At 44.2% G+C, this 27,999-nt stretch overlaps 3 protein-coding genes across 3 annotated transcripts in view; 1 reads left to right on the forward strand and 2 right to left on the reverse strand.

Moving 5' to 3' along the window:
* LOC134842784 (disks large homolog 4-like) overlaps window positions 1-27,999 on the reverse strand; it is a 574,432-nt gene that overhangs the window by 545,022 nt on the left and 1,411 nt on the right. The window lies entirely within an intron of this gene.
* Window positions 1-27,999, forward strand: part of LOC134842785 (transmembrane 9 superfamily member 2-like) — an 86,944-nt gene that overhangs the window by 10,134 nt on the left and 48,811 nt on the right. The window lies entirely within an intron of this gene.
* LOC134841828 (uncharacterized) lies at window positions 24,418-27,997 on the reverse strand. Its single transcript, XM_063857867.1, has 3 exons — window positions 27,131-27,997; window positions 26,594-26,815; window positions 24,418-24,504 (listed from the first exon to the last, which is right to left on the reverse strand). Exons 1-3 carry the CDS (start codon window positions 27,995-27,997, stop codon window positions 24,418-24,420), a joined length of 1,176 nt encoding a protein of 391 aa, XP_063713937.1.

Below are 27,999 nucleotides of genomic sequence, written 5' to 3' on the forward strand. Positions count from 1 at the left end.
CTAGTGACGCCACTCATGGATAACGGGGCAGCACTAGAGGAAGCCTTAAACAACATAGTGGGCAGTTTAGGAGAACAAAATGAACAGATGTCGATAAGGATGAGTGAACTGGAAAGAGCAGTTCACATTGAAAGAGAAAGTCTGCGGGAAGAAATAAACCGCAACAGACAAGAAGTTGGCAGAAGCGAAAAACGCTTGAAAGAAAGAACGGACGAACATATGACGAGGAACTTGTCGCGAATGACAAGAGAGGCGGAACAGAGGGAGTTACGCTTAAGAGCCGACATGGAGAAGTTAAGAATTCAGCAAGAGCAGTCTCTTGGGTCTCTTGACACAAAGATAGACGCGATGATGGAGAGGCGAACGCAGGCTATCATGGATAGGTTGGACGGGCTACTAAGCAGCAAGATTGGACCAAAAGAAGGAGAGCCGAACTCGGGAGGTCCCAGCAGGGAACCGAAAGTGAACTTCAAGGAACATCAAAAGAGGAAAACGTATGGATCCACTAGAGGCAGGGGCAGTTCAGCAGGCTATGCCACAAGGGGTAATGCAGCATGGGTCCCGAACAGTAGAGCAAATTCAACGGGGAACAGACAAACCTCTAACGAACGACCAACGCAAGGCACACATGCGACTGGGAGAAGTGATTCCGGCAACAGGGGGCATGCAAGCCCGAGGAGGAGTCACGTGGGCCAAGCGGGAAACGCTTACGGCGATTCGGATTGCAGGGATGCACCGCACACAGAGCCTTCGACGAGGTGTGAGGACACTCAAGCGGGACACTCAAGGGATGCTACGGCAATGGCCACAGCCTTTGAACCCCTGAACAGGTCTTTGGAGACATTCCTGACGCGGTTATCTAGAACCAATGAACGCAGTGAAAAGTCCAGAAGAGTCTTTAAGAAGCCAAGATGCTACAAAGACGAATCTGATGGCTGTATTGATACCTGGATAGAGGTAATGAAGCTGCATTTCGAGGAAGAAGACTTGTCTGAGAGACAGGAATGCAGCGCGCTCGCCAGCAAATTAGAAGGGACAGCCCTGAACTGTGTCATGGCCAAGAAACAGTATCAACGTGACACTGCAGAGAAAATCTTCGAAATCTTGTTAAACCGTTTCGGATCAGGGGTGCAGGGGCACCAGGCGATGATGCGCTTTGAGAAACGGAGGCAACGGGAAGATGAAACCATAGACAAGTTTCTCGATGATTTGGAAATGCTGAGAAGACGCAGCCAACCGGATGAGTCAAACCGAAGGATGAACCTGGCCGTAGCCTCAAAATTCATCGATGGTCTGAAAAATGATGAACTTCGTACGATGCTAGCAACGCATTACACACCACTATCAACTAATGCGCCAACACCGGAGGAGTTGAGGCTCAAATCAAAAGAGTATCTATTGTTGAAACCTCCTTCGAGATCTGGATATTACAAGAACAATTATGGCAATTTTAACAACGGACCAGCGAACCAAGGGAACAATTGGTACAAACCGAGGGACGATATGGACAAGAGACGCTCTTGTGCTAATTGTAGTTCAACTGACCATCATGTGTCAGCATGCCCAGCTTACAAACAAGGCATGAAAGCAATAGGCTTTAGCCTCGAGGACGAAGATGCGTCAGAGTTGGACCATGAGGATTTCATGAGAGGAGTAATTGCGAAATTCGGCCCGAGGTGTTTCTTTTGCAACTTGGAAGGTCATTTTAAATCAGATTGTCCGCAATTCTGGGATGCAGTGGCAGACATCAAGCATCCAAGGCATGAAGAAGCTTTGTCAGGAGTGAAAGCAAGCAAGGCTCGACTTTTGAGCGAAGCAGAGGCACGCAGGAAGGACAAACCACAAGAGCTGGCGGCAAAGAAAATGCAAGCAGTAACAGAAGAAGCACGTGAACCGGAACCAGCAACTGCGGCCGATGACTTCAAGATCGATTATAAGGCAGCCGCAAAGGATGCTCTAAATAGAGTACAGCAGGAATTGGTGACGAAAGAGATCGAACAAAAAGTGAAACTTGAACTGGAAAATGAAAAGCTTCAGGAGCAACTGAATACCTTCGAGGCAATGGAGTTCGAGGAGACGAAAACACCAAGCAGTTTAGATATGAAACTTAAAGTGATCTCCGGTAAGAGGTTCGGCATGGCGCCGCAGGGAAAAAAGATACAGTCGATAATCTCAGTGGCTGGACAACAGGTAATAAGAAATTTGAGTGAACCATCAGAATTCACTTTAATGCATTTGGACACATATGCAGATTATCTGAGGCAGGTGGAGCCACGCACTGAGTCGAGAGCTGTGCGAGCACTACTAACGACGGGTGGCCCTCGCATGAAGAAACTTCATGGACGCTACTTGGAGGTCTATGGGCCGTATCAAATAATGCTGAACGTGGATGGAATCAGCATCTACACCAGGACTTACATAACAACAGATGATGACCAAATGGGGCAGATCTATTTGGGTGAAGAGGAACTCAAAGTCCGCAGGATAGGCCATGACGCCATGATGGAACAAGACGCGGTACATATTGGATATGAAGCAGATGTGACAGCACACCTGCTTGACACCAACGGAACAAAAATCGGAGTCACAGGGCTTCTGGACACAGGCGCGGTGGTGAGTGTGATGCCGATAAAAGCCTGGGAAAGAATGGGCTTCACGCGGGAAGATCTGATTCCTACGAATCTCCGACTAGCCGCTGCAAATCGAGGAGCTATCTACGTAGCCGGAAGAACACCGGTAACGGTCCTTCACATGGGAGGACGGAACCTTTGGATGAGCTTCCTGGTGGTAGAGAATCTGGATGACGCCGACCAATTCATCTTGGGCAGAGATTTTGTCAGGAACTTTGACGTGATGATTGACTTGAACAACGGTCTAATACGGATTAGAAACCCGGACCGAAAGTATGTTAAGAGACCAATTAATAGGATAATAACAGACGAGAATAAGGTACCAGTTTTTTTGGATAGAAAAGTAAAATTACAACCAGGACAAGCTGTAGTAGCGATTTTTAGAATGAGAAATTTAAATTCGTTAAGTGATAGTAAACAGGTTTGCTTAGTACCGAATCCAAATAGTCAGAGTTCGGTGATTTTAGGCCGGAGCTTCTCGGTAACGCGAAACGGACTGTGTGTCAGTGTGTTGTTGAACACACTGGACACCACGGTTTCAATCCAGCGTGGAAAGAAGCTTGGTTACGCATTGCCGATGAGGACCGACTATGAAGAGACACAAAACTTGAAGAAATATAGTGTGAAAGACTGTCCTTATCATGCCAATAAAGATAAAATTTTAAAGAGGATTGATGAATTAAAATCTATTCGTAAATTGTTTTCAATGAAATCCGAAACGGACGACGGCTTATCAAGCTGCTCGAATTTTCCGGAACGCCCCTCGTCATATGAATTAGAATCTGACAAACCGGTTTTGCCAGAGATAGAACATTTAAAAGGGAAAATAGGTGAGGGAGATTTCGAAAAATTGCGGGACCTCCTAAATCGGAACGCTGATGTATTTTCAAAACATAAGGCGGATATCGGTTGCTGTAATTTCGTCGAACACGAAATCGAACTAGAAGAAGGCGCCGTCCCCCATAGGGAAGGCGCAAGGCGAATGACGCCACATAAATCGGAAGCGTGCCGAGCGGAAATAGAAATGTTGCTTGAATACGACATGATAGAACCCTCGAAATCGCCGTGGGCTTGCGGGGTAGTCATGGCGAAAAAGAAAGGGGGGCAGCTTAGATTTTGATGCGACTTTCGTTACTTGAACGCGGTAACGATTAAAGATGCGTACCCGATACCGCGAATAGACGAGAGCCTATCCAAACTTGGTGATGCAAAGTTCTTCACCACATTCTTCACCACATTGATCCCCGCGTGCGAATTGGGGTTGTACCAGTGGAAGAGGATGCCCTTCGGCTTGTGCAATGCAACAGCAACTTTTCAAAGGCTGATGGCTCAGGCTTTGACAGGAGTGACCAAAAAGTACGGGAATCTCTTGATGTGCTACGTGGATGATGTAGTCATAGCGACACCGACCCTGGAGGATCACATTGATCGGCTCGATGAGGTCTTCGGATGTATCAAAAGAGCAGGCTTGAAATGCAAACCATCGAAATGTGAAATCCTTAGGGATTCGATCAAGTACCTGGGAAGAATGGTGGACAGGCATGGTGTGAGGCCAGATCCAGAAGCAGTAGAGGCTGTGCTGACATGGAAAGCTCCTAGAACGGACACACAGCTCATGAGCTTCCTAGGGTTTGCCAATTACTACCGTGAATTCATTAAAGGATATGCGGACAAGGTGTATCCAATGCAGAAGCTGATGCGCAACAAAGGGAAAAAGTTCGAATGGAACGATGAGGCACAGGTTGCATTCGAGAACATAAAGCGGGAACTGTGCGAAGCGCCAGTGCTGGGCATGCCTACAGAAAAGGGCATGTATGTTCTCGACACAGACGTATCGGTGGTGGCCATCTCAGGAATATTGCATCAAGAGCAAGAATGGAACGGAAGAACAGTTCTCCGTCCCATTGCATACGGCAGCAAAGTCTTGAGTGACACAGAGATGAAATATGGCGCACCAAAAGCAGAAATGTTTGCAGTAGTCACCTTCGTGGAGAAGTACCGTGCATACTTGGGGAGCGCTCCCTTCAAGTTACGCGTGGACAACAGAGCGTTATCCTGGTTGAAGACCTACTCGATGGATCAGAGTTATATTGGTAGGTGGATAGTAAGACTGGATGGCTACCATATGATAATCGAACATAGGATGCGTGACAAACACCAGAATGCTGACAGCCTCAGTAAGAAAACTGAATTCTATGAAAGATTGGAGCAGAAGCAGGCCAATCAGGCGGAAGTAAAGGAGGGATTCTCGTTTCTGGACAAAGAAACTTATGACGAGCTTCCCTTAACGAGATGGTTGGATAAATCAGGACATCCAATTCCAGGGCACCCTGAGCTACCTGTAGAGAAAGCAGCCGAGATATAGATCCTGTCCAAGGAGGACCCGGTCCCCTTGGATTTGTTGCTGCGCTCGAACCTGGTCCAGCAAGAACTCTCTCGCATGAATATAAACAGCCTCTCATTATTGGATAAAACGGTGCAAGTCACACCACAAGTGATGCGGATACTGGGTGGATTGTTAGAAAGAGAAGTGACCAGAGATGACCCCGAGTGGACAGCAGCAGTGGCATCGCTAACAGTCAGTGAGAAGGTGAAGATCATGCCGTCCAGACGACAGCACGAAGAGAACAAGAGGGATTGTAGGACAATAGTTCAGCAACTAGTATCCTCAATACCCCAAGAGATTTTAACCAGTACTTCTTACGGACCGAAAGAACAGGGGAGCAGCAAGCGAAAGAAAACCGTCACCTTTGTAGACCGGGAAAAAGAGGGTGAAGAGGTAGAACAAAATCTGCTGCAAGACTATTTGTCCGGGGAGAAGGATGAGGAGAAAAACCAGCGATCACAAGATCAACACCCGGGACAAGGAAATTTGTCCGGGGAGTCTGAGATAAACGAGGAAATTCCTGATGAGAAACAGGACCGAGAGAACAAGGTTTTGTCCGGGGAGTTCAGATGGATGCGAAGAAAGCACAGACATGATCTGGAGGAGCGTGCAGTCTCCAGCACAACCTCTTCGACAGATGATGAATCCCGAAACTCAGGAATGGACACCTATTCAGACAGGAACTCGAGTTCGGGATCCGAGCTGTCAGAACTGGCGATACACACGCTACTAGTGGAAACTCGGGCGAGAGACCTGGACAGAGAGGTGTACCAGGATCCTGACAGTGATCGCTACCTAATACCAAGCGAAAGAGTCTTTGACAACGCAGCGGATGACTTAGAAACGATAGCGGTATCGAAACGTTCGATGAGCTTATTGCCACAGAAAGAGGCAGTCAGGACTGATCTTCAACCGTTTCAGCAAGAAACACAACCGTTGGCGAAGATTTGGTGCGTTAAGATGGAAGAAGACACACATCAGCCCAACGAGCTGAATAATCAGATGAGGGTCATGAAGACGTACTTGAAGGCGAGATACAGACTCTCGGACCTTCTAAGGGCGCAGAGAAATGATCGCATGACAAGCAACCTAAAAAGGTGGATAGAAAACGGTGCACCTGACAAAGGTGACCTAGAAGAAGACAGCTATAGGATCCTGAGACAATACTTCATGCAGAAGGAGGGGAGATTATATCTGAACAAGGACGGGATCGTGGCTTGCAGGAGAAGAGAAGAAGACAAGGTCTTATACAAATATAACGCGATAGTGTTGCCGCAACTCTATCAGACAGAACTATTATTCAGGTCGCATGATCAGATGGGCCATCAAGGGATCGACAAAGTGTATCAGAGGATCCTGAAGCGCTTTGAGTGGCCTGGAATGAAAAAGGCATGTGAGAAATGGGTAACAGCCTGCCTGTCATGCCAACAGGTCAAGGATCCAAGGAAGTTGCGATTTCCTTTACAGTCGATTGAGTCGTCTGAATTCAACGAGGTGGTGCAGATAGATCACCAGAAGATATGCATGACAGACAGCGGTTACAACCAAGTCTTGGTCATGATAGATCACTTCACGAAGTATACAGAGGCCGTGCCCTGCAAAACTGCCTCGGCGGAAGAGACATGCGACCACCTGATCAATACGTGGATAGCAAGACATGGTTGTCCAATGACGTTTCAATCGGACAATGGAACGGCTTTCGTAGGCGAGCTTACGAAAGAGCTTATGAGACGGTCACAAGTCGCTCAGGCTCACTCCACGACATACCATCCTCAGACGAATGGTTTAGTGGAAAGACAGAATAGGACGTTAGTGTCGATGCTGAGAGTATATTGTTCCAGGTACATGACCGATTGGGACAGATACCTTCCGCAGGTGATGGGAGCTTATAATAGCACGCAACACTCCACCACTGGAGTCAGTCCACACATGATGCTAACTGGACACGAAAAGTCTTTACCCTTAACCTTCTTCTACCCAGAATATGAGGGAAAGAAAACGTCCCCACAGGTCTACGTGAGGGATGTGATCAGACGCCAACAGGAGTTGAACGACTTGTGTAGACGAAACACTCAGCAGGCACAGGCAAGGCAGAGGAAAAGATTCGACAGAAAGCAGCTGGTGCAAAGGCTTACTCGGTGGGAGACTACGTATGGGTATTTCAGAACGTTATACCACCGAAAGGAACAAAGAAGCTTCTAAAAAAGTGGAGGGGACCCTTCATGATTACGGAGGTGCACCAGGAGGGATGCTTTTACAGACTGAGTACTGGCCGGGCCGCCCACTACGAGAACATCAAGCCACACAATCCATCGACAGAAGACTGGTGTATACCTGCAGACATGGAAGAAGGGGATTATTTAATGATGGATCCTGCTTGTGAGGTCAATGAAAAGGGCACCAGGGAGAAGAACGATGGAAACGAGGTCGTAGAGGAAGGTACGGATACACCATTGGACCTGGATCCAAACGAACAGATCGAAGCGGAAGATGAAACCTTACCCTACGCAGAAGAGGATTGGCGGGATCCCGAACAGACAGAGGTTCCCAAGAACTTGGAACCAGATCTTCCGTTCACGATTCAGACTCGTCAGAAGGACGGGACGAGACAAAGAAAGAAATACAAACCTTACGGTGACGACTTTGTAGTGGATAGGATAGATCTAAAGAAAATAGTGGAGGAAGTAGTGGGTTTAGAGGAAATAACCGTGTCACAAGACATTGACATAGTCGATGATCACAACGATGAGTGGGTTGATGACTGGTCGAAACCCGAAGTAAAATTCGACGATGAGCAACAGCAGTCAAATGAACAAGACCTGACGAACCTGCGCGTCTTAGAGTGGCTGAACGAAATGACATCAGACCCTAAAGAGACCAACGTTACGATACAATACGTAGATCGTGAACGCGCGAAATACATTAAGACCGAACGAGATGATCCTTCCTGGGCTGCCCAGGAAGGACGACTACTCATTCCAGCTTCTAATCTTGACTTAATACCCGGTATGCGATCGACGGGGACGCCGATGGATATTTTTGTCCGGGGAGTGGGGGTAGGACTTACCCACACTGAAAACTTGATAATAAAAAAATTTAGAATAGCAAGAGAAACAGGAGACTTAGAAGCAGAAACAGGTGAAGAACCTAAGAAACCTGACATAGGCAGGGTAGTTGAGTCATATTTTAATTTACCAAATGAATATTCTAGTAACATAATACTAACAGACAGTGATTTCATACTCACAAACAGAACATGTGCGATAGCAATCACCGCAGACATGAGTTTTAGGACAGCGCTAGCGGCAGATTTTAAGAGGGAATATAAAAACGTGGAATTCCTTTGGAAGCAAAGACCAGGGATAGGGGGGCGTAGCAGCCTTACCTCCGGCGGTGTCGCAGATACCGGGAAAGTACTTGTGCTTCTTGGTAACGAGGGCGACGGAGAAGCAGCACGTGGACCCAGAAAACCTAGTCTTGTCTTTGACGAGGCTGAGGGACTTCCTTGTGGAAATGGACGTGAAGGAGCTTTCGCTTCCAGTGTACGATCCAAATAGAGGAAGACTGCATCCTCGGGAATTGTACGCGCTTGTACACGTGATATTCTCTGATACGAACATACAAGTATATATACATAAGAAATATTATTTAAGTATAGGCTGAGTGATGTGCGAAAGAGTGTTAGGCCAAAGACCAAGTTGCATGTAATATGTGATATGTGTGTTATGTTATGTTATGTTATGTGTTAGGTTATTAAGATCATGGGTGAGTAAGCGTTAGTGACCATGAACAATTAAATGACGATCTTGGGAATAGATCCAAAGTTTGATTTTAATTGATTTTAATAAATTTTAGGATAAATATCTTTTTATCTGAACTGTTTTAAGCAAATTTTAACGATATATGTTAAGGTGAAACTGACAAGTGTGACAGTCGTGATTCCTTTTCTAGATCCTGATTGATCATTTAATTGCTCACTTGAGTCAAAACTTGAAATCGAAATCAAATCAAACTTGGAAAGAACAGTATGGACAATTTCAACCTGGATGAATTGATGGACCTGGCAGAGGCATATGTGGGACCGATGGTAGATGCGATCTATCGTCGGCTGATCGAACGAGACTTCGCTCTGGAGGACCCAGAGGTGGTCATGTTGCTGACCGCCTTGATCAACATCTTGGGGCACGACAACCGTGGGGACCGCCCCACGGAAGTCCTGTTGATGGCAGCATATGGAGAAAGAGGAGTACTAGACCGCCCGAACATGAGAGTGATGAGGTGGAGAAACGGGGCTCTCTCAGGGAGTGACTTGGCGAATGAGCCTGGGTTGGGAAGTTCTAGGACTTACCAACCAGGTGAGATGCCAATGCCCTCTAAGCCTAAACCTGGGCTGACGAGAATGCATCGGGAGATGAACAGCGAGGCGACCTCGTCTGGTTCACCACTGAGAGCAGCTGTGCCACCAAAAGGGGCGAAAGTAACACAGAAGGTTCAGACGAACCAAACCATACAAGATCTGCACGAGATGAACGATCAACTGAGGAGTACGAAGAAGGAGTTAGACGATATGACGAAGACCATGCTGGCGATGGAGGAAGACCGGGACATGTGGAGAAAGTTGTTTGAAGACTGCAACAAAAAACAGGGTCAAGAGATCGAACGCTTAAGGCAGGAATACAAAGAGCGATCGGAACAGGCGGCGTTGACGACGTCTATTGAGAAAGTGATACCTGCAAGGGATATTCCTCGTGGGCAGTCCCCGATGGAGCTCTTGACACCTCGAGAAATGAGTCAAACAACGGAGACACGGCTTCCAGCAGAGACGAACCGAGTAACAATCCCGGATCCTAGTGACACCTTGGGTGATCCCGTCGTAGAACAGACAGTGAGAAAACTGATAGAGACAGCTGGACGATTGGTCGCTAACAAGAATGCACCAGGTTCCGGGGTGACTGCACCCTATGGAACGATTGACGATACGGGCAGAGTACAACTCTCCCAGACAGTAATCAGACAAGGGATGAGTAACGTGACACCACTCATGGGGAACTCGAGAATCCCAGAGAGGAAAGTAAGGAAGATGCCAGCGAAGAAAGTGTCTCGTGTAATAGACGTGCAGAAGAATAATCAATTGAAGTATAATTTCACGGGAGTTCCGGAGACAGATCCGAGGGCCTGCTTCAATCGAGCTACCTGGAGCCCGGCTGTGAACCTGCAGCAACCACCACTCGGGACATCTCACCTGATATTGGGAGACAGCTTAGTCAGAGTGCTGTCGAATTTGAGGACCTCATGGGTCACCACGGTGATGGCCTTTGGAGGCGCGACGATTGCCCAATTATATCGCATGGTGGAGCTGATGAATCCAGGGAAGATACCCAATGTGATGATCTTAGTTGGGACGAATGATATCTCCAGAGGATCAGATGAGCAGGAAGCACTGTGGGAATCAATGATGGTGTGTTTGTTCACTACTCTCTGGCAGAAGTTCAGTTGCGCGGTACTGACCGTTTGCACGGTGCCAATGAACGCAAGAAGCCTGACAGCATCAGGAAGAAGGCACAACGAGGGAGTCATGAGATGGAACAACATCTTGAGAAACCTAGCAAATCGAAATGCCGGAAGAATGATCCTCATGGACATTGAACATGAATTGAGAGCCATGGATCAAGCCAGACTGACCACAGATGGCATCCACTTCGACAGTGTCGAAGGACAAGCTTGGTTGAATTGAGTCTTCCAAGAACGGTTGGATGAGCTGGAAGCAGAACTCTTTGACACAGGAGTGCTGAAGGAAGAGGGAACGGTGAGTGATACGGTGATCACCACCTTTGTGCCTCCTAACCTGGAAACACGATTGGGTACGGTCCCAGCCGTCACAAATTACCGGCAACAAAGCTCCAGTGAACCAGGTCGAAGAACAGACGTACAGGATCGGTTGGGAGAAGCACCGATGAGGAGGACAATTCATCCTAGGAGAAGGATAGGACCTGTCAACCAACCAATCGAAGAAGTAGCAGGCACATCTAGATCGGACACTAGATCGGAGACGACGAGTACCAGTCGAGAGGAGAGACCGAGCAGAGGCTCATTGATGTGGTCGCGATCCATACCGTCTCCTTGGCATATATACAAAGACGAACTAATGAAGCTGGACCTACAGAGAGTGAGCTTCATCGAAGATGCAAGGAGGATGCTGAATGGAGCGACGCTATCCGTCAGCAGATTGTACTCGATAACCGGCGTAGACTGGTTGATAGCCGCTAGCATAAATTTCAGCTCCACGACGGCCTTGAGATTTGCCGACTTGGAGGGACTGCCCTCCAACAACACAATAGGACCTGTGAATGCAAGACCGTTGCAAGATGTGAGATTGAACCATGATGAGAGGAATCGTGAAGAAAGGCCAGGAAGATTCCTGACGGCGAGAGCGCCGATTGGACAACACGTGAAGATATTTAGGCAATTGACGACACCACCTGGTCATGTGAAGGAGAGAGTGTACCCAAAACTAGTGAACCAAGATGGTGATGCCCAGAGATATGGCGGATTGACAGCGATAAAGAAAGATGAGACCATCTTCGCCGCCTACGACAAAGCAGAGATGAGAAAGGCCAAAATCATGGTAGTAGCGAATTCAAAGTTCGTGTACACCTCTAAGTCTTTGTTTTGGCCGGACGTCATAATGCTGGCCGCAGTTGACCTAGACCTATTGCAATCAGTGTCATTGGCTATAGGGGTACAAAGGCAGACAGAAATGAACCCGATAACGATTGTGTTTGCTGGCATCAATGACCATCTACACAGTAGAGGTTTTCTGAGCAGGCTCAGAGATCCTGCAACAGCAGAAAACGCAGTATGGCCAGCGATAAAAGACATCCTGGAGTCAATGGGTGAAGTGGTAGACGCGACAAAGGAGGGATCATTCAATAAAGTGACGTTGAGAGTAGTATTCGCGTTGTCTCCGGGATATGCACATCTCCCGGATGGACTGAAATTTGTGTATGCAATGGTAGCCTTACTTTCGGAGGGAAAATATGATGTGATCATATCAGCCCCGAATCGCATGATAGAAATGGAGAACCTGAGGCCACTTAAGGCTGAACTGCCTGCAGTATGGTCAGATATCTCAAACGCGATGAGAGGGTTCAAGGACCACGCGCTACACATGTTGGTGTTGGACGAAGTGCTGGGGATGGAACTGTCCAACTTCAGTCGGCAACTCAAACTGAAACCAGGAATAGATGACGACCATCGAGTGATCACGGCGATGTCCAACGACTTGTGGTTCCGAGCAATGGAAGTGGCGAGTGAAGACACGAGAAGAAAGAATTCACTGGAGACGAGAGCTCATCTGGAAGCGATGGTGCTGAGAACCAAGCCGGAAGCAAACCAGTGGCTACACCTGAATCCGAGAGTAGCGGCATTGGGTGCAGATGCTTTTCAGCAAGGCCCAGTAATGATCACTAAGATACACGCCTACTTGTTGAAGGAGGTGAACCTGGCGGAAAATGCCGGAGAAAAGACAGCTGAGTTCGTGAACAGAATGTGTCAGATTACTCTGGAGACCTTCTGGACCCAGGAAGTGAAAGGACAGGAGGGATTTGAAAGGACAGACAGCATGCTAGAAGGGTTGGGAGCCGGATGGACCGCGTCCTTCTTGGCAAAAGTTTACCCGAAAGTCTCGCACTATTTGATAAAGGAATTCCTCCAAGCAGTAGTGAAAGTATCGATAGTGGAATTAATAGCCTTGTTCGTGACGTTCGGAGCGGAGAGCTTTGTAAAAGGACCGGCGATACTGCTTACGGATGGAATACAGAACCTGCGACTAGATGGACTCCTGACACTGATCGCAATAACCCACGGAAACTTGGGAGGACTGATGAAACTGGCACGTTGTCCAGAGCAGATGAAAGAGAGAGTGAGGAATCTGGATATGAAGAAATCCACAGACTCGTGGAACAAAATAAGAGACCTGAGACACACTCTTATCCAATATCTCTTGCAGCAGAATCGCTTTGGAACCGGAGAAGACGAGACAATTGAAAGAGAGGAAGATGTTAGACGACATGTTGGAGGCATGCCGCTGTTAACAGATTTGAGCTTAGCTATGAGAATCGATCCCTTGGCGCTGATCAGAGGAGTCACGGAGTTCGTGACAGTGATCTATGGACCAGCAGTCACCTTTGCGTTCCCTGACGTTAAAGTGGAAGCATATAGGAGGTCGGTGTTGCACCTGAACCTCATATCGGCAGTGGACGGTAGTACACTGAACTGGTGTGAGCAGCACGCATTGCGAGAGCTCATGAGTGAAGATCTGTTATTTGCGAAAATATCGGAGCCAGAGATGACAGTCATCAATTTTGACGATCACTTCTGTGACCGCATGGGAGAAGTAGAAAGAGGGCACATCGAGGTGTTTCCAAAGCTTTGGAATCTGAGGCCCTATGACAAAACGAATGGTGAAATGACCAGAGTGCCTCGTCTCACAGCAGCGTATCACAAGGTGAGAGAAGAGACGAAGGACTGGGGCGATTACAAGAAGCTACACGAAGCAATCCCTGAATTCCCTCTGATAAGAAGGATGTTGCTCGGAGCAGTCTCCGTAGTACAAACTCCTAGGTTGAGAGCATTCGAGAGTAGGGAATTTCTCGGCGACGATGGATCCATACTTCGTGGGGAGAAATGCCGCCGTGTTACAGTACACACGATTTGCGTACACGGATCAAGCGACGAGAAGCCGAATAAGCAACGCTGCTACTCCCAAGCCTGGAAGATTTGATGAGGAATGGAGGGGACTAGGCTTAGCTCCAATGAGGATGAGAGGCAGGACTGAATTGCCTGAAGCCTCAGTAATCCTGACCAGTGTGAGAAAAGAGATGAAAGTTGCGGGAGTATTGCAGACGAGAATTTTCCTAGCACCCTTCGGCTGTGAAGAAATCAAAGTGGTCCATGGAGAAGAGGAAGATAAGTCGGCCGGTACATTGCTCATACCGAGATTCCAGGAAGAAGCCGACAAAGACGAACAAGGACCATCGAACTCGAATAGGGACAAGTCAGAAGGAGATGACGGACAGGGTGGAGGCCGTCAGACTGAAGAACCCATGCAACAAGATCAAGCTGGTGGGGAAGACGACAGGGCATCGATAGGAGGAACATCCAGCCTGGATTTCAACATCTTCAGTGATCTTGAAAACAATGCGGATACGTTGGAAACGACGGAGCTGGATGAAGGCACCTCGACACTGGCGCCTCCGTCAGCCTTTATGGAAATGAAACGGAATTTGCCGGAGAGCAGCTCTCCTGGCAATACAAGAAATAACGATCAGAGAATCCTCATGGAATCACCTCGGAGGAGAAGAATAGAGGCCTCAGCCAGAGTACCTTTCTTGGGAACGCTACCCGAAGAAGAATGGGAAGTACATCACCGAGACCACGAGAGTAGGACGGGATGTAAGCTGGACAGAGTGGCGTTCATGGAAGAAGTCTGGACTGTGATTCAGAGCTATGGGACCCAGTCCATTCTCAAAACCGGTCTCAATCAACCCTTGATGAGAGAAGTACTTAACAAGCTTGATGAGTGTGAAGGGAGACTAAGTGAGTTATTGATCGACTCAGCCACTGATGAGAGTGAAGCGAATTCTCCCATCAAGATGACACCGCAGGACGATGAAGGAGAGGTGGTGTACCTGTCAAGGACCAGGAGAGGAACGATGCGATCGAAAATGGTGATTGATAAAATCAATGCGATGAAAATGAAGTTAGGCAGCAGAGTGATGCCGAGGAGGATTGGAAAGACGAAAGTGGATTCGGAAATATCGGTGAAAGCTGGTAACTCAGCGAAAAGAAAACGAGTCGAGGAAGTCATGGATTTGGGGCAAGGTGATTATCAATTGTCTGGCACAGATAGAATATTAACTGATATAGCGATGGTGCCACCCATTCTCATGGCGGGGATAAAGTCAACCGGTTATAAATCCAAAAGGAGTGACCGCACTCTGACTGGAGCAACTTTAGAAATGGAAATACTCAGTCAATGTGGAGAGAGTAAAATGAGGGACTTCAAACCATCTCCCATGAATCATGGAAAAGGAAGTGTTGCAGGACAACTGACACCAGTGGAATACAACCGACTAACAGTGTCGGAGACAGTGTCGATAGATGAACCCACCGGTGGATACATGGAGATGTTGGAATACCGGAACTCGGCTAGAGGGTATGTAATGGCCCTGAAAGACGAAAAAGCCATGGAGGGTTATCTGGAAATGATGTTGCAAGGCACCACCCTCAAGCAGAAGGCGTATGGAACTTTGGCGTCGTCTGACGTAGAGGCGGAGACGATCGAGCAGTTAGTGAGCCTTCCATGGAAAGCAGTAGTATTGAGGTATTTCGAAGAAGAAATGAGGACTACGCCAAGAATACATGCTCTCGTGGCAGTACCTTACGTGAGGACAGAATTACAACTCAGGCTCGCCTGGTGCATGATGGGACTGACTCGCGAAGAATATGATTCAGAAGAAAGGAAGAGATCAAAGGAGGAAAAAGTTTTCCTTATGACGAATCTGAGGGATCTGATAGTCCAGGAGGGAGCAGCAGTAGCGTGTGCAAAGCGGAGAGACGCTCTCTGTTTCATTCGATTCCTGATAGAGCAGATTTCAGTACCTGCATTAAACGCTTGTGTTAAAATGTTGAGGGAAGGCGATGAGCGAACGAAAGCCATGTTCTTACTAGCAATGCTGGATATGCAGCAAAGTAAACCGATGAGGGTGAACATGAAAGAACCTGAAGAATTGGAACCCATGAAAAAGATAGACGAGATCAGGAGATTCTCAAACAAGGAGTTGAGGCTCACTAAAGAATCTATGGGAGCATTGCCGAAATCCAGTGAATACTGTGGACCGATCAAGAAGAAGTCATATAGCTATGTGTCCGGGATTATAGGGATAGCATACAATCCTTTTCTGAGTGAAGACATACGCGATTGCTTCTTTGATTATGAGCAGGCGGTGTTACTAAGATTCTGGACGTCCAGAATTGTGACGACTAAGAGCGTTAACAATCCACAGGCCAAATTGGGATTGGTCTTGGAAGAAGAGGTGACTGCACCTTCAGTACCAAAATCCGACAAGAGAGTGGAATTTGGGTTGGGATTCTCAGATGAATTACTGAGAACGAGCTTGATGGCAGTGTGGGAATTGATGAAGCCATCATGGTGTCCTAGTCCCAACGCTGACTCAATATTACGGGCGACACAAGACATACAGAGGGAACTGAATGCGGACTGTAACCTGCGTGACCTCAACATCATATATAATGTGATGATAACAGCCTCTAAGAGCAACGGAGAAGATAAAGTGGAGTTGCCTGGCTGGGGACCAGAAGACTGGGTCAAACCTGGTAGCTGTCTGGCGGAAGTCTGTGGACTAGAGGGTCACGTTTGTGGAAGTCTAGACTGTGTGAAAACCCTGGAGAAACAACACAAGCAGTTGACAGTATTGTTTGGAAATGTAGTGATGAAAGCAAGAACGGAAACGGAACTGATAGCAGATTGCCATGGAGGAACCGATGTGAATCTAGTGACAGCACTAGGATTCTACAGCATGTTTGGTTCTTTAGAGTCACTATTGAATCTAGAACAGAAACATGAGATGGTCACGGCCATCAGCGTAGAAGTATTCCCAGGAGTTCTGCAGACTGAGCAGAAATATATAGGAAAATGGAGGGAAGCAATCGAAACAGAGATGAACATCAGACACAGCGAAACTTATTGTAGACCATCAGGAGCACGATATTTGGTGGGTTCAACGTTGGCTCCAATGTGCAAGAGCAGATACCCTGTACATTTCGTGGCTGTGGACGTGAAGAGTACAAGAACGATCGTGGATCAAGCTTTCTCAGTGCCAAAGTGCGTGAGATTGGCGAGAATGTCTGAAAAGTCTTACGAGTTACTATGTAAGATGTTCTCAGCAGTTCCAGAGAGAACCAAAGAGGAGTTGGAGTCAATACTAGGAAAGAAGTTCATGGGATATGTGAGCGGGAACTTCAGTGACTTTGAAAAACAGAAACAGAGAGGATCAACTGTCACAGATTACAATGCAGTAGATGAGAATGATGAAATCCACCGAGTGATGATGGAAGTGGAACCATTGCAGGAAGCTTCAGGAAAACGCAATTGGAGGAGCATCATGTTGACACATGACGAGTTTCCTTGCCACTGCTTGCTGCAGACCTGGTGGTATCCCAAGCGTAGTAATTTGGTGTTGATCTGGGACTCTGGAGAGCTGCTCTCCATGGGTTTACCAGATTCATCACAGCCCATAACAATAGTGATAGTGGGAGTTATGATGGCGATACGATGGCTGGAAGCTCATGTGAGAGAAAATAATAGACAGGAGGCACCGACGAGAGAACAATTGCAGAATTTAGATTGTCTAAAAGATTTAGATCTTTTTGAGACAATGTGCAAAGTTCTAAACATTCCGATGGAAGTGAAGAAGATATGGGCAAGAAAACGATTGATGCCATGGTTCAGAGCTAACATGACTGCATGGTTGTACGAGTATGCGAAAAAGCATATGTCGAAACATGGCAGAGTGTACAGTGAATATCAGCTCGACATTGGGGCAGGAGCTTTCAAGCGAGCTTTCGTGACCCATCGGAATGCAGTGACCACCGCTGTGAAAAGAATTTCCAGGACAAGCGAGCGTAGTGGAAATGAGAAGGCAGAGATGCTGAAAGAAGATTTGGAAAGAAACGTGACGTTGTGTCTCCACAACAGCTTCTGTAGAAACAGAGAATCAAACGTGGATCCCCTACCTTGCTGTAAGCAGAGGGTGGAAAAGCAGAAGTGTTGGAGGACGGCTTCCAACAGCGTCAGGATAGTCAATGACGTGCTACAAGACACGGAAACCGAGAGTGCGGAGTCAGTGTCACAGGAGGAGGAAATGGAGCATTGACGAATGGTCGAGAAAACAAGAGGCAGCAAGAAAGAAAATTAGAAGAATTTAGAAGTTTTAGAACTTCTAAACGACGAAAAAAGAAGAGAACAAAGGAATGATGAAGAAAAGTCAAAACTCAGAATTGTTTTATGTGTGTGAAAAACTCAAGTGAGAAATCAAGCAACCAAGTTGTAATTGAAAACTGAAACATTTTGTTGAGTTTTGAAATTGTTGCATTTATAAATTTGCATTTTGGTTTTAGTTGAAGTGGCTTTAGAGACACTCACTTATTATTTATTTAGAAAGGCTTGAGGGAAGAGTATATTTAAATATTCCAGCCTGCATGATTGTTTTTAATCACTTAGGAAGACTGATCACTTTGTGGTGACATGAAAAACTTGAGTAACTTCTTGAGGAGGGAGGTTGTTGCATTGTTCTTTCTAACCACAAGGTTTCTTGGTTTTAATATTCAGGACAATAAACAAGCAAGATTTCCGAAGGGAAGGAGCATAGTAGGATAATTTTAGCTTGTTGGTTGGCAGGACTGTCCTGCAAGCCAACACCTTTTAAATCTAGGAGAAAAAGCTTTAATCGGGACATTGACACTGGAAGTCAGAAAATATGTTTTATCTTAAGTCATATCCTCAGAGTGCAGATTAATGAGAGAATTTGAAGGCTATAGTGATGTAGTATGATGCCATTTATATTCTGCAGTGAGTCGATGTGACGTAGATAAAGGTAATTTCGTGCATTTTGTAAATTCTGTTCGATGACACTGTAACCATTTTACGAACATGGTGCGATTCAATGAGGACATTGACCGGACTGTCCGGGGAGTATGTGACATTCGGATTGGCGTGAAATTGAACTTAAGGAGCTTGATTCACTGGATTCAAGAATCCGGAAGGGTTTCGGGACTGGAACTTTTAGCCTTTTATATAAACTTTTAGCTTCTTGTCATGTCCTGAATTGAATTTAATTAACAACTGGATTCATTTTGATAAGGATGAGAAGCTAGGAGTTGGGGGAAAGGGTTGATCCATCTTCGATGGAGATGATGATTTTTATCTACTGAACAAAAACAATAGTAATATAATAAGTAGTAGCCCTGCTTTTAGGAGTGACCTCGTGGTCTGGGGATACTGAGACCCAGCCATGAGCTCACTATTTCTGCATGTAATCTAGTTAATTTGAGCGTTCTGGTCGAAGCCGGAGAACAGTAACGTTTTTGTCGACCCGATGTTAGAAAGACCACCGAAAAGTACTGGCTTGGTAGAGACGGTGAAAAGCATGCAAAGCTCTGTTTAGACGCTAGCCAGTCGTCTTAAGACTTAGTTTTGTTATCCGTCGATATGTATCTTCCGGGCGAATGTTACATGATCAGAAAACAAATGATTTTCAAAAACGCTTAAATCATGCTTTTAAATGTTTAGTAATCAACTCCTTAGCAAACGATACCTTAGGGGTGAAGTTGAATCATGCTACCGCCACCTCTTCCGATCCTGTTGTTTACATAAGAGACATAGTTTTTACCGTGAACAGGTTTTCATCATCAATATGACACGTTAGGAGGCTCAACGCAATTAACCAGTGCTTCTAGTTCATCATAAAATATTTTATGTGATCGAACATTACACTAAAGTACATCAAAAAAACCGGCATTATCAATTTCACTCTATTTTATAGGCGCTTCGTTAATTTTAGGTCCCTTGAGGCACCACTGTTTTTTCAAAAGCACCGTGCCTGACACTAAAGCAGCATTTCACATCATCCATTGAATAGTTTAGCGCAACTCCTTCGTCGAAGAGACCAGTAATTTTGTAAACAGAACCATCTTCTTTCCACTGATAAAAAGTAGTTCCCTTTCTTGTCGACGCCTCTTAGATACGTTGATCTTGCTTCATCATTCGAATGAAGTGTAACCGGGCAATGATTATATCTTCAAAAATTTGAACTGTACTGGATCTCTCTCATCAGTGCGCAGCTGTTTCTTTCTCTCGAGAGTTTCGATTTTATTCACTCTTCTTGTAAGCCTTACAATAAGGGGGGCGGATTTGATTTTGGATTGCCGGCCGGAGTTGTTCAGGTTGGCGCCTATATTCTTAAATAAACCGGTCGCTTTTTAGTAGTAGTAGTAGTAGGGCTTTTGTGCTCGTAGCACAAGGGGTTTCCCCCTGTCAATTTTTCGTTCTTTAGTGAAGTTTTACTTCTACAGTCATTCATTGTGCAATCGCAAGCAATTCTCCGTCCGCAATTGTGCACTTGTTCATTTGTTCGTAGTCCTTCTCAAATTTTCTCCAAAATAACCACAATATTCGCTTCTTCAGTCTGCTTGTTTCTCTCACGTCAATTTTGATCACATTCGCTAGCCGACATGTTTGGTAAAATAATTCGTCCTCCAAAAATTTCTTTTTCGGCCTCTCGAGCTGAAACATACAACCGCGCGAGGAACAGGAATACGATGGAACATTCAACATGTCAACATCGTAATTTTTCGATAAAATTTTTGACAGCAACAGAAGGTTGTTGATCTGTATATACATTGGCAGTGGCAATAGTGAAATTTCGATTAACCGATCTTTGTACGAATCCATATGCGGAATTATCCATTTAACTATACGCCATTGCACATTTTCAAGCTCCGTAATAATGTATTTACTCAACCCATAACATGGACTTGCGTACGCGAGTATTGGTACGATCATAGATTTATACAAATCCAGTTAAGCTTTTCGTCCAAGATTCGATACGCTTCTTTTTATCATGTGAAAAACACGAATTGCTTTGCAGCAAACTTTATTTATATGCAAATTCCATTTTAAGTCACAGGAAAGCATGAGCCCCAAATCAGATTGAGTTTCCTCTGTTTTAATCGATTCGTTTCCAAAAAGCAATCGTTTTTCGTTTTTGGACATTTTAATTAGGCAGCATTTATCCATATTGAAGGGCATGTTGTTTCTAACGGTCCAGTCATACAACGCATTTAAATCACTTTGAATATCTATTGTGCTTAAACCCACGCTGAGAAATTTGGCGTCATCGGCAAAAAGTAGGGGAAACAATTGATCGCACATTTTCGGGAGGTCGTTAACAAAAACCAGAAAAAGTATGGGGCCCAAAATACTCCCTTGCGGGACACCGCTATTAACTTGTATTGGTGACGAGTTTACTCCATTTATACGCACGACTTGTACTCGATTTGTCAAGTATGATTCGATTAGTTTCAGTAGCCTGTTTCTGATGCCCGTTTCAAAAAGTTTTTTCAAAAGCATACCATGATCCACTCTGTCAAAAGCTTTACTGTAGTCAGTAAAGATTATATCAACATCATGTTGACTTTCAATGCCCTGGTACACTTTTTGCAAAAAGATTATCAATTGGAGAATCGTTGATCGTCTTTTCCTGAAGCCGAACTGAGCTGCGTGAAAAAAAGAATGGTAATGATCGTATAGTCGTCTAAAAATAATCCTTTCTAGAATTTTCGAAGCTATTGATAACAGAGATACCGGTCTGTAATTTGTAACATGGCATTTATCGCCTTTTTTAAATAATGGACTTATAGTTGCTTGTTTCCAGTCGTTTGGAAAAATGGCTGTTTGGAAAAGTTTTCTGAATAACTGTGAAAGAGAATTAGAAAGAGTAATGCACAATTTTTTATACAATATTGGTGGAATTTCATCGGGTCCTTTACTCTTGTTTATGTCCAAGTTCATGCAATTTTCAATTACTTCCTTTTCGAAAAAATTTACAGTGGTAATCAATTTTACGCCTTCTTTTCCATTACACCCTTCAAAAAATTTTGTCGATTTTGTATACACGGAAGAGAAGAAGATAGAAAATAGTTCTGATTTACCCTTGTCCGTCTCCTCCGAGACAGACTCGCAAAACATTTTCCGCGGGAGATTTGACTTCCTAAATGCTTTGAAATACTTGAACAATTTTGACGATGCTCGCTCTGCAGCCAGCTCTTGTTCGTATTCAACTTTGTCAGTTTCTGCACTGGTATCGACTAAATCAGCTAATGCTATGACCTTGTCATGAAATTCTGGAAAATTCTTCCGCGCAGTTTTAAAGCACTTTATGTAATGCGATGTTTTTTGCGTAATTCACGGTGGTAGCAACATTCTGTGCGCTGTTCTCCTTGGTACATTCTGAGATATTGCGGTATTGAGCCAGCTATACCATAATTCCAGAAATTTATTAGGATTCGACCAACAGAAAGGTTCGAATTTCGTTTGATTCAACGTTTCTCGTAGTTTTCCAAAATTGCCTTTACAGTAGCTATAAATCAAATCTTTGCAGCAATTTCGCTGCAACAAGGACGATATTTCAACGTTAAACTTAACTTTGATCGGGAAATGATTCGAGAGTTTGCTAAAATAGTTATCCATTTGAATGTCTTCAATATTCACTATCTGTATGTTTTTTCCCACTAAAATCAAATCTAGAATACCAGTTGCAGCAGTTTGGAACGAGATTTTTTGTTGCCAACAATATCGATCAATTATATCAAGAAAAATATTTTCTTGCTCAACAGCAGATGAAAGACTCGTCCAGTTTATTGTTGGGAAATTGAAATCCCCGTATATTATTACTTCATCAAAATTATTTTTGATTTTTGCAAACATAGAAACAAGTTTTCAATATCAGCGTTCGTGTAAGCGTAAGTACTGTTTGAGGGTGGTAAATAACAGCAAACAATAAGTATTTTCTTTTTACATAAACAAATCAGGCATGCAGTTACTGAACCATTATCTTCAAGATTCAATTTAACTTGCTCAGAGTTGATTTCATTTTTCACGCAAATCATAGTCCCACCGTGTGCTGTTGTTCCGGATTTTGCTTTTCTATTCGATAAAAAACATTGATATTGAGGTATAAAAAGTTCGCCTTCTGCAATATCGTCTGTGAGCCATGTTTCTGATATACATACAATATCAACAGCATTTACTAGCAGAAAATGCGAAAAAATTCTTCTTCGATCCGATTTATATAAACTTCTAATGTTATAACACAACATGCTTAGTTCACCAGTTGAATTTTCTAGTCACTCATCAATTACTACTGCTTGGTTATTTAAATACAAAATTCCATTTTTGATATGAATGTTCTTTGGATCATGTTGGTTTGTATCTAATAACTCTCTTCTTTTTTTTCAGAAGTGTTCGCTCTTCCATTTGCTCTTCTTTGTTTAAAGATTTTGAAACAAAAACTCGATAGGCCTCATCGTTGTATGTTGGTTCGAAAACTCTAAGCATTGGTGCACGTGCTAATATTTTATCAATCGTATAAGTATTTGAGAACTTAACAAGAATTTGCCTTGCTCGAGGGTTTTGTGAATTGTATTTGCCAAGCCTACGGAAACCGGATATATCTTCTTTTCCCACACCCAGATAATGTACAACATCAAATAACTGTTTTTCATCGTGTTCAAAAACATCTTTTCGGTTTGGTTTTTTAGGGGCATCGCTTATTTCAGGCAAACCGCTGAACCTTAACTCTAGTGAATATTCAGCATTATTTTTCACAATTGAAGAATACTTAGCTTCGGGTTCTATGGCAGTTGGTGTCAGTGCCGTCACAGCAGACTTAACACTCTCCACTGTGGCCTTCAAGTCTGCAATTTCCTTGGTGACCTCTGCGGAGATGTTGTTTTTCAGTAAGTTGCATTGTGCTGATGGAAGGCATGTGTCACAGAAAAACATCACATTTTTGGCCCTCGCCAAGAATTTGTACTCGTCGTTCGAGTATCCAGCACACCCACCGTGAGTCCATCTTTGGCAGCTCTCACACAGAATCCAGTTTTCTCCATTTGGTTTGGTACAAACAGTACAGCAATCACTCTGTTTGGATGCCAATCTATTCCTCGTCTCAGGCATTACGTTATATGAAACTATTTAATCGTTGTGTCATAATTTTCATATACACGTTTCCCAGTATTGTATGTCACAATTTGTTCCGGCAAACCTACGATACGAATGTTGTCTCGGCGATTGTTGTTTTCCAAGAGTTCTAATTCCAAATATAATTTTAGTATATTTCGGCTCTACTTTTCCAAGGTCGTCTTTAGTTTGTGTGAGAATTTCGTTCTTCGATTTAGTGGCGATTTCTTCAACAATAGCTCGGATTGTTTCTTGCATCACTGTATCTAAACTGCTGTTAGTTTTCGGCATGGCATTTTGAAAAGCTGAATCTACGCTCTCCTTGATCGTTGATTCAATTTTGGTCATTATGTGCTGCTCTTCCTGATTCTCTTCAAATGGACTCAACTCTAAGCATTTCCGTTTGAGATCCTGTTTTGCAATGGGTGTTTCTCCGTGATACTTCAGTGATGGAATCATCACTTTTGTGTTATCATTTTGAGTAGTCATGGCCACTTAGTAACAGTCACCTACTGATGTCACATTTGAAGGTTAAAAATTGGCTCAAGGGTCAGGAACACTAGCTCTTGTACTTTGTCACCTCATTCGGTAGGAGCCAGTTCGGTTCGCGTAAAACATGAGACTGCAAACCGCTTAAAGCCCTCTACCATGGATAGGTCTCTAAATACCTGAAACACGTGAACGCCATTAAAAACAGGGTCTGAAGCTTTGGTATATCACTAGTTTTATTAGACAGTGAACCGTTGATCCATTTCAAATGGATCAACCTGAAACTCGCCTTATCTCAACATAATCACAAAATGCACTCAAGAAATTAAAATTAGGTACTAACATAGTGACGCGAATTAAGTGAATGATTAAAGTAAAGCAATACTAGAACGTTTCTGCAATAAGTAGTCTGTTTGTGCCATTCTGCCAGATTGGCACCGCGTAACCTTCCGGCACGACACGAGAATAGAAAAAGAGGCATTAGCGATAAAAAAAACTTTTGCGAAGGAGGGTCAGAATATTCTGGAATTTTGATTTTCAAAAATTCGATTTGTGACGTCACATTTCTCAGAAACGTAAAAAACGGCCATTTTGAGCCAAAAATTGACGAAAAACAGAACAACAGCTGAAATAGTGAAAAACAGTCGTACGGGAACGATAGAAAAAACAAAGCCTCTTATCGTGACGATCACGCACGATAAGACAGCTAATTGGAGACGTTAGGTGGAAAGGAGGCTTCAGTGGGGGAAGAAGAAAAGAGCAGTACCCTCCCGTGCCACGAATTGGGAGTAATAACGACGTTATTACAGGGAAAACACGGAAGCGGAGGCTCGGCCCCCCAGAGACATCATATGGTGGAGGACTGTAATAAACTGACTTTTTAGCTACTCTGATGTCCTGAACATTTCAATAAACACCGGTATTTTTTGTTATTTTAGGATATGAGTAGCAATCATGTAGTCTGGGAGTCCGAGACCCAGCTATGTGGTTGTATTCGCTTGATAACTGAAGCTGATTAAAAGTCGTTTGACTGATGGCTTGAACATAGTAACTTTTTGCTTAGCCCGAAACAGACCAGAAAATCAACTGGCTAGGTCGAGACGGTGAAAAACGAGTAGAATTTAGGTAACTGACGCCGGCCAGTCGTTAATAGGTACTTTTTCTACACTCCGTCACTGTAGTATTTGGGCGAATGGTACAGTTATTAAGAATTGTTTAAAATTGTTAATTCAAACGTTTTCGCACATTTTGTGCATTGTCAGGATATAACATTTTTTATTTACAATAAAATGATCAAAGATCATGTATGAAATTCAAAAAGAACATGTTAGAAATTTTTCACCAATCACATTCTTACATCTGTTATTACGTAATCATTATTTCATCGATTATGACAATTTCCATACTTTTTTGTTACTTGAGTCATAATTTTTCGATTTGATGTTTTATCCAAACTGACATGTCAGTTTATTTTTTCAAAAATTGCAATTTTTAGTCATGTTTAAACATGTACTATAATTTTAATGTCAGCTCCCTGCTCCTGAACTCCTCGCGCGTGTTAATTCTGGGGCGTTCTTTCCAAATATGTAAGGCCTCCAGAGTGAGGAGTTTCTGTATGTTACTTGATTGATCTATAATCTCAGACTTAAGCTCAGCGCTCTTACCATCCCTGTCACATTCTCTCAAATGTTGCCCTACTGGCGAATCTTCCTTGTGATGCTCATCAATCCGCGTGGTCAAATGCCGGACCGTTTGTCCAACATAGGTGGAATTACATCCACTACATGTGAGCTTGTAGACCACTCTGGATTTCAAATCTTTCGCAAAGGGAGATTTAAGGGACGGTAGGCAAGTCTTGAGCTTTCTCGTAGTAAATATCACTTGGGCTCCGGCGTTTTGACGCAGTTTGGCAGCAAACCACTCCGATGCATTACCCCGGTATTGTAATGTTATAATGGGTGCACTGACCTTTAAAGGATCTTCCTTGACTGATGTTACAGTTGTTCGTGTGTCAGTTTTTCGGTCGATGATCTTATTCAACGTTCTTAATACGACACCATCTGACCATTTTTCAGGGTATTGATTATCCACCCATTGTTCTTTATTAATCTTCATTGCCTTGTCAAAGTTTTCCCATGTTGATGTGCTTCTAAAAATCCGATGAACAGTACCCTCAACTACATTGCGTTTATATTGCAATGGAGCGCAGCTTCTGAAGTTAAGGATAGTCCCAGTATCCGTTGGTTTTTGATACCATCCACATGTTACCTTTTTTCGTGAGTCCACATTAATGTTCAAATCTAGAAAGGCTAAGTCTCCGTTCGAATCCGGATTTTCGATAGTGAATTTTAAGTTGGGGTGGAGCTCATTAGCTGCTTTTAACACTATATCTGGATCCCCCTTTACCGTCCTCACTATATCATCTACATATCTTAGGAACGCTTTGACATTTTCTGTTGGTTTTTCTTGATCTCGCTGCTCTTTACATCTCTTACAATACCAAACCATTTCTGAGATTTGCTCATATTCTTTGTCGGATAAATTACTACACTTTAAATGGTACCAATTTAAACAAGCTTCGCATTCGATCCCCTTACTTCTGTATGTTACCCTCCGCTCGCAATCAGGGCATAGGCCATTCCGGTTTTCATTTAGCTGTGTCAACGCAGGTACTTCCTTCATTAATGCATATTCGTACTCCTTTAGCCATAAATTGGCAAGAATGACAGCAAGGGATGCACCCATTGCCAACCCATCCTTTTGTACGTACCATAAACCATTGCATTTGAAGTGCACCTTACTTACAGCCATGTTCAACAATTTCTTCATAGTTCCGCGTGCCAGTTTAGGAGGACTAGTTTTTTCGTACAGTTTCCTCAGTGCTATATCTATTGCCTCCTTTAGTGGGACATTAGTGTACAAACTTTTGACATCCAGGGAGATAATACTCTCATTATAGTCTAGATCTATGTTCTCTATGATCTCCCGAGCCATTTGTGTGTTTGTCTCAATGTTTGCCCCCTCAATGTTGTCAAAAAATTTGGCCAAAGTTTTATTTAGATGTTCATATGAGCTCCCTGGCAGTGACAGTACGGGACGGAGAGGGGTTCCTTTCTTATGTACTTTAGCCAATCCATATAATCGAGCTGGCTGCCCTCCCGTGGACCTAAGCCTACTATACAGTGCCTCATCGATCTCATCTTTCTTTTTCATGGCCAACAGTTCTTTGTTGATGTCTTTCTCAATTTTCATAACAACACTATCAGTTAAACCTGGTTTTTCGCTAAATTGTTCCGATTGCAGCAGCTCAGTTAGTTTAGCCTCATATGTCGTTTTTTTCATTACACAGAAGCCAACACCTTTATCGAATGGGACTGCCAAGAGACCATTGTCCTTCAAATACTTCCTGGCTTTCTCAATCCCTCTATCCGACGGTGTTTGCCGCACACGTTTAGCGTATGATTTCGCAGCAGCTTCAATTTCACATAATTTTTCACCTGGTACCTTTTGCGATTTAAGCTCAGATAAAAAATTATCAATGTCCGCAAGAAAGTGAAGTTCATTGAAACGATCCCTCACCGGGTGCTTTGGGCCAAAACCTAACACTTCATGAACCCACTTGGGTAGCTCAATGCCATCTAGTGCTCTGACCGATTTGTCATTCACTTTCATTA

The sequence above is a fragment of the Symsagittifera roscoffensis genome, chromosome 3 (assembly GCF_963678635.1).
Source record: "Symsagittifera roscoffensis chromosome 3, txSymRosc1.1, whole genome shotgun sequence".
Lineage (NCBI taxonomy): Eukaryota > Metazoa > Xenacoelomorpha > Acoela > Convolutidae > Symsagittifera > Symsagittifera roscoffensis.

What these genes read in the sequence shown, in the direction of transcription:
- LOC134841828 (XM_063857867.1), bottom strand. Translation starts at nt 27,997, where the DNA reads ATGAAAGTGAATGACAAATCGGTCAGAGCACTAGATGGCATTGAGCTA. An exon ending in AGAAATTGTTGAACATGGCT is followed by an intron (nt 26,816 to 27,130) that starts GTAAGTAAGGTG and finishes TGGTATTGTAAG; the next exon opens with AGATGTAAAGAGCAGCGAGA. An exon ending in ATGTGGACTCACGAAAAAAG is followed by an intron (nt 24,505 to 26,593) that starts GTAACATGTGGA and finishes CACGTGTTTCAG; the next exon opens with GTATTTAGAGACCTATCCAT.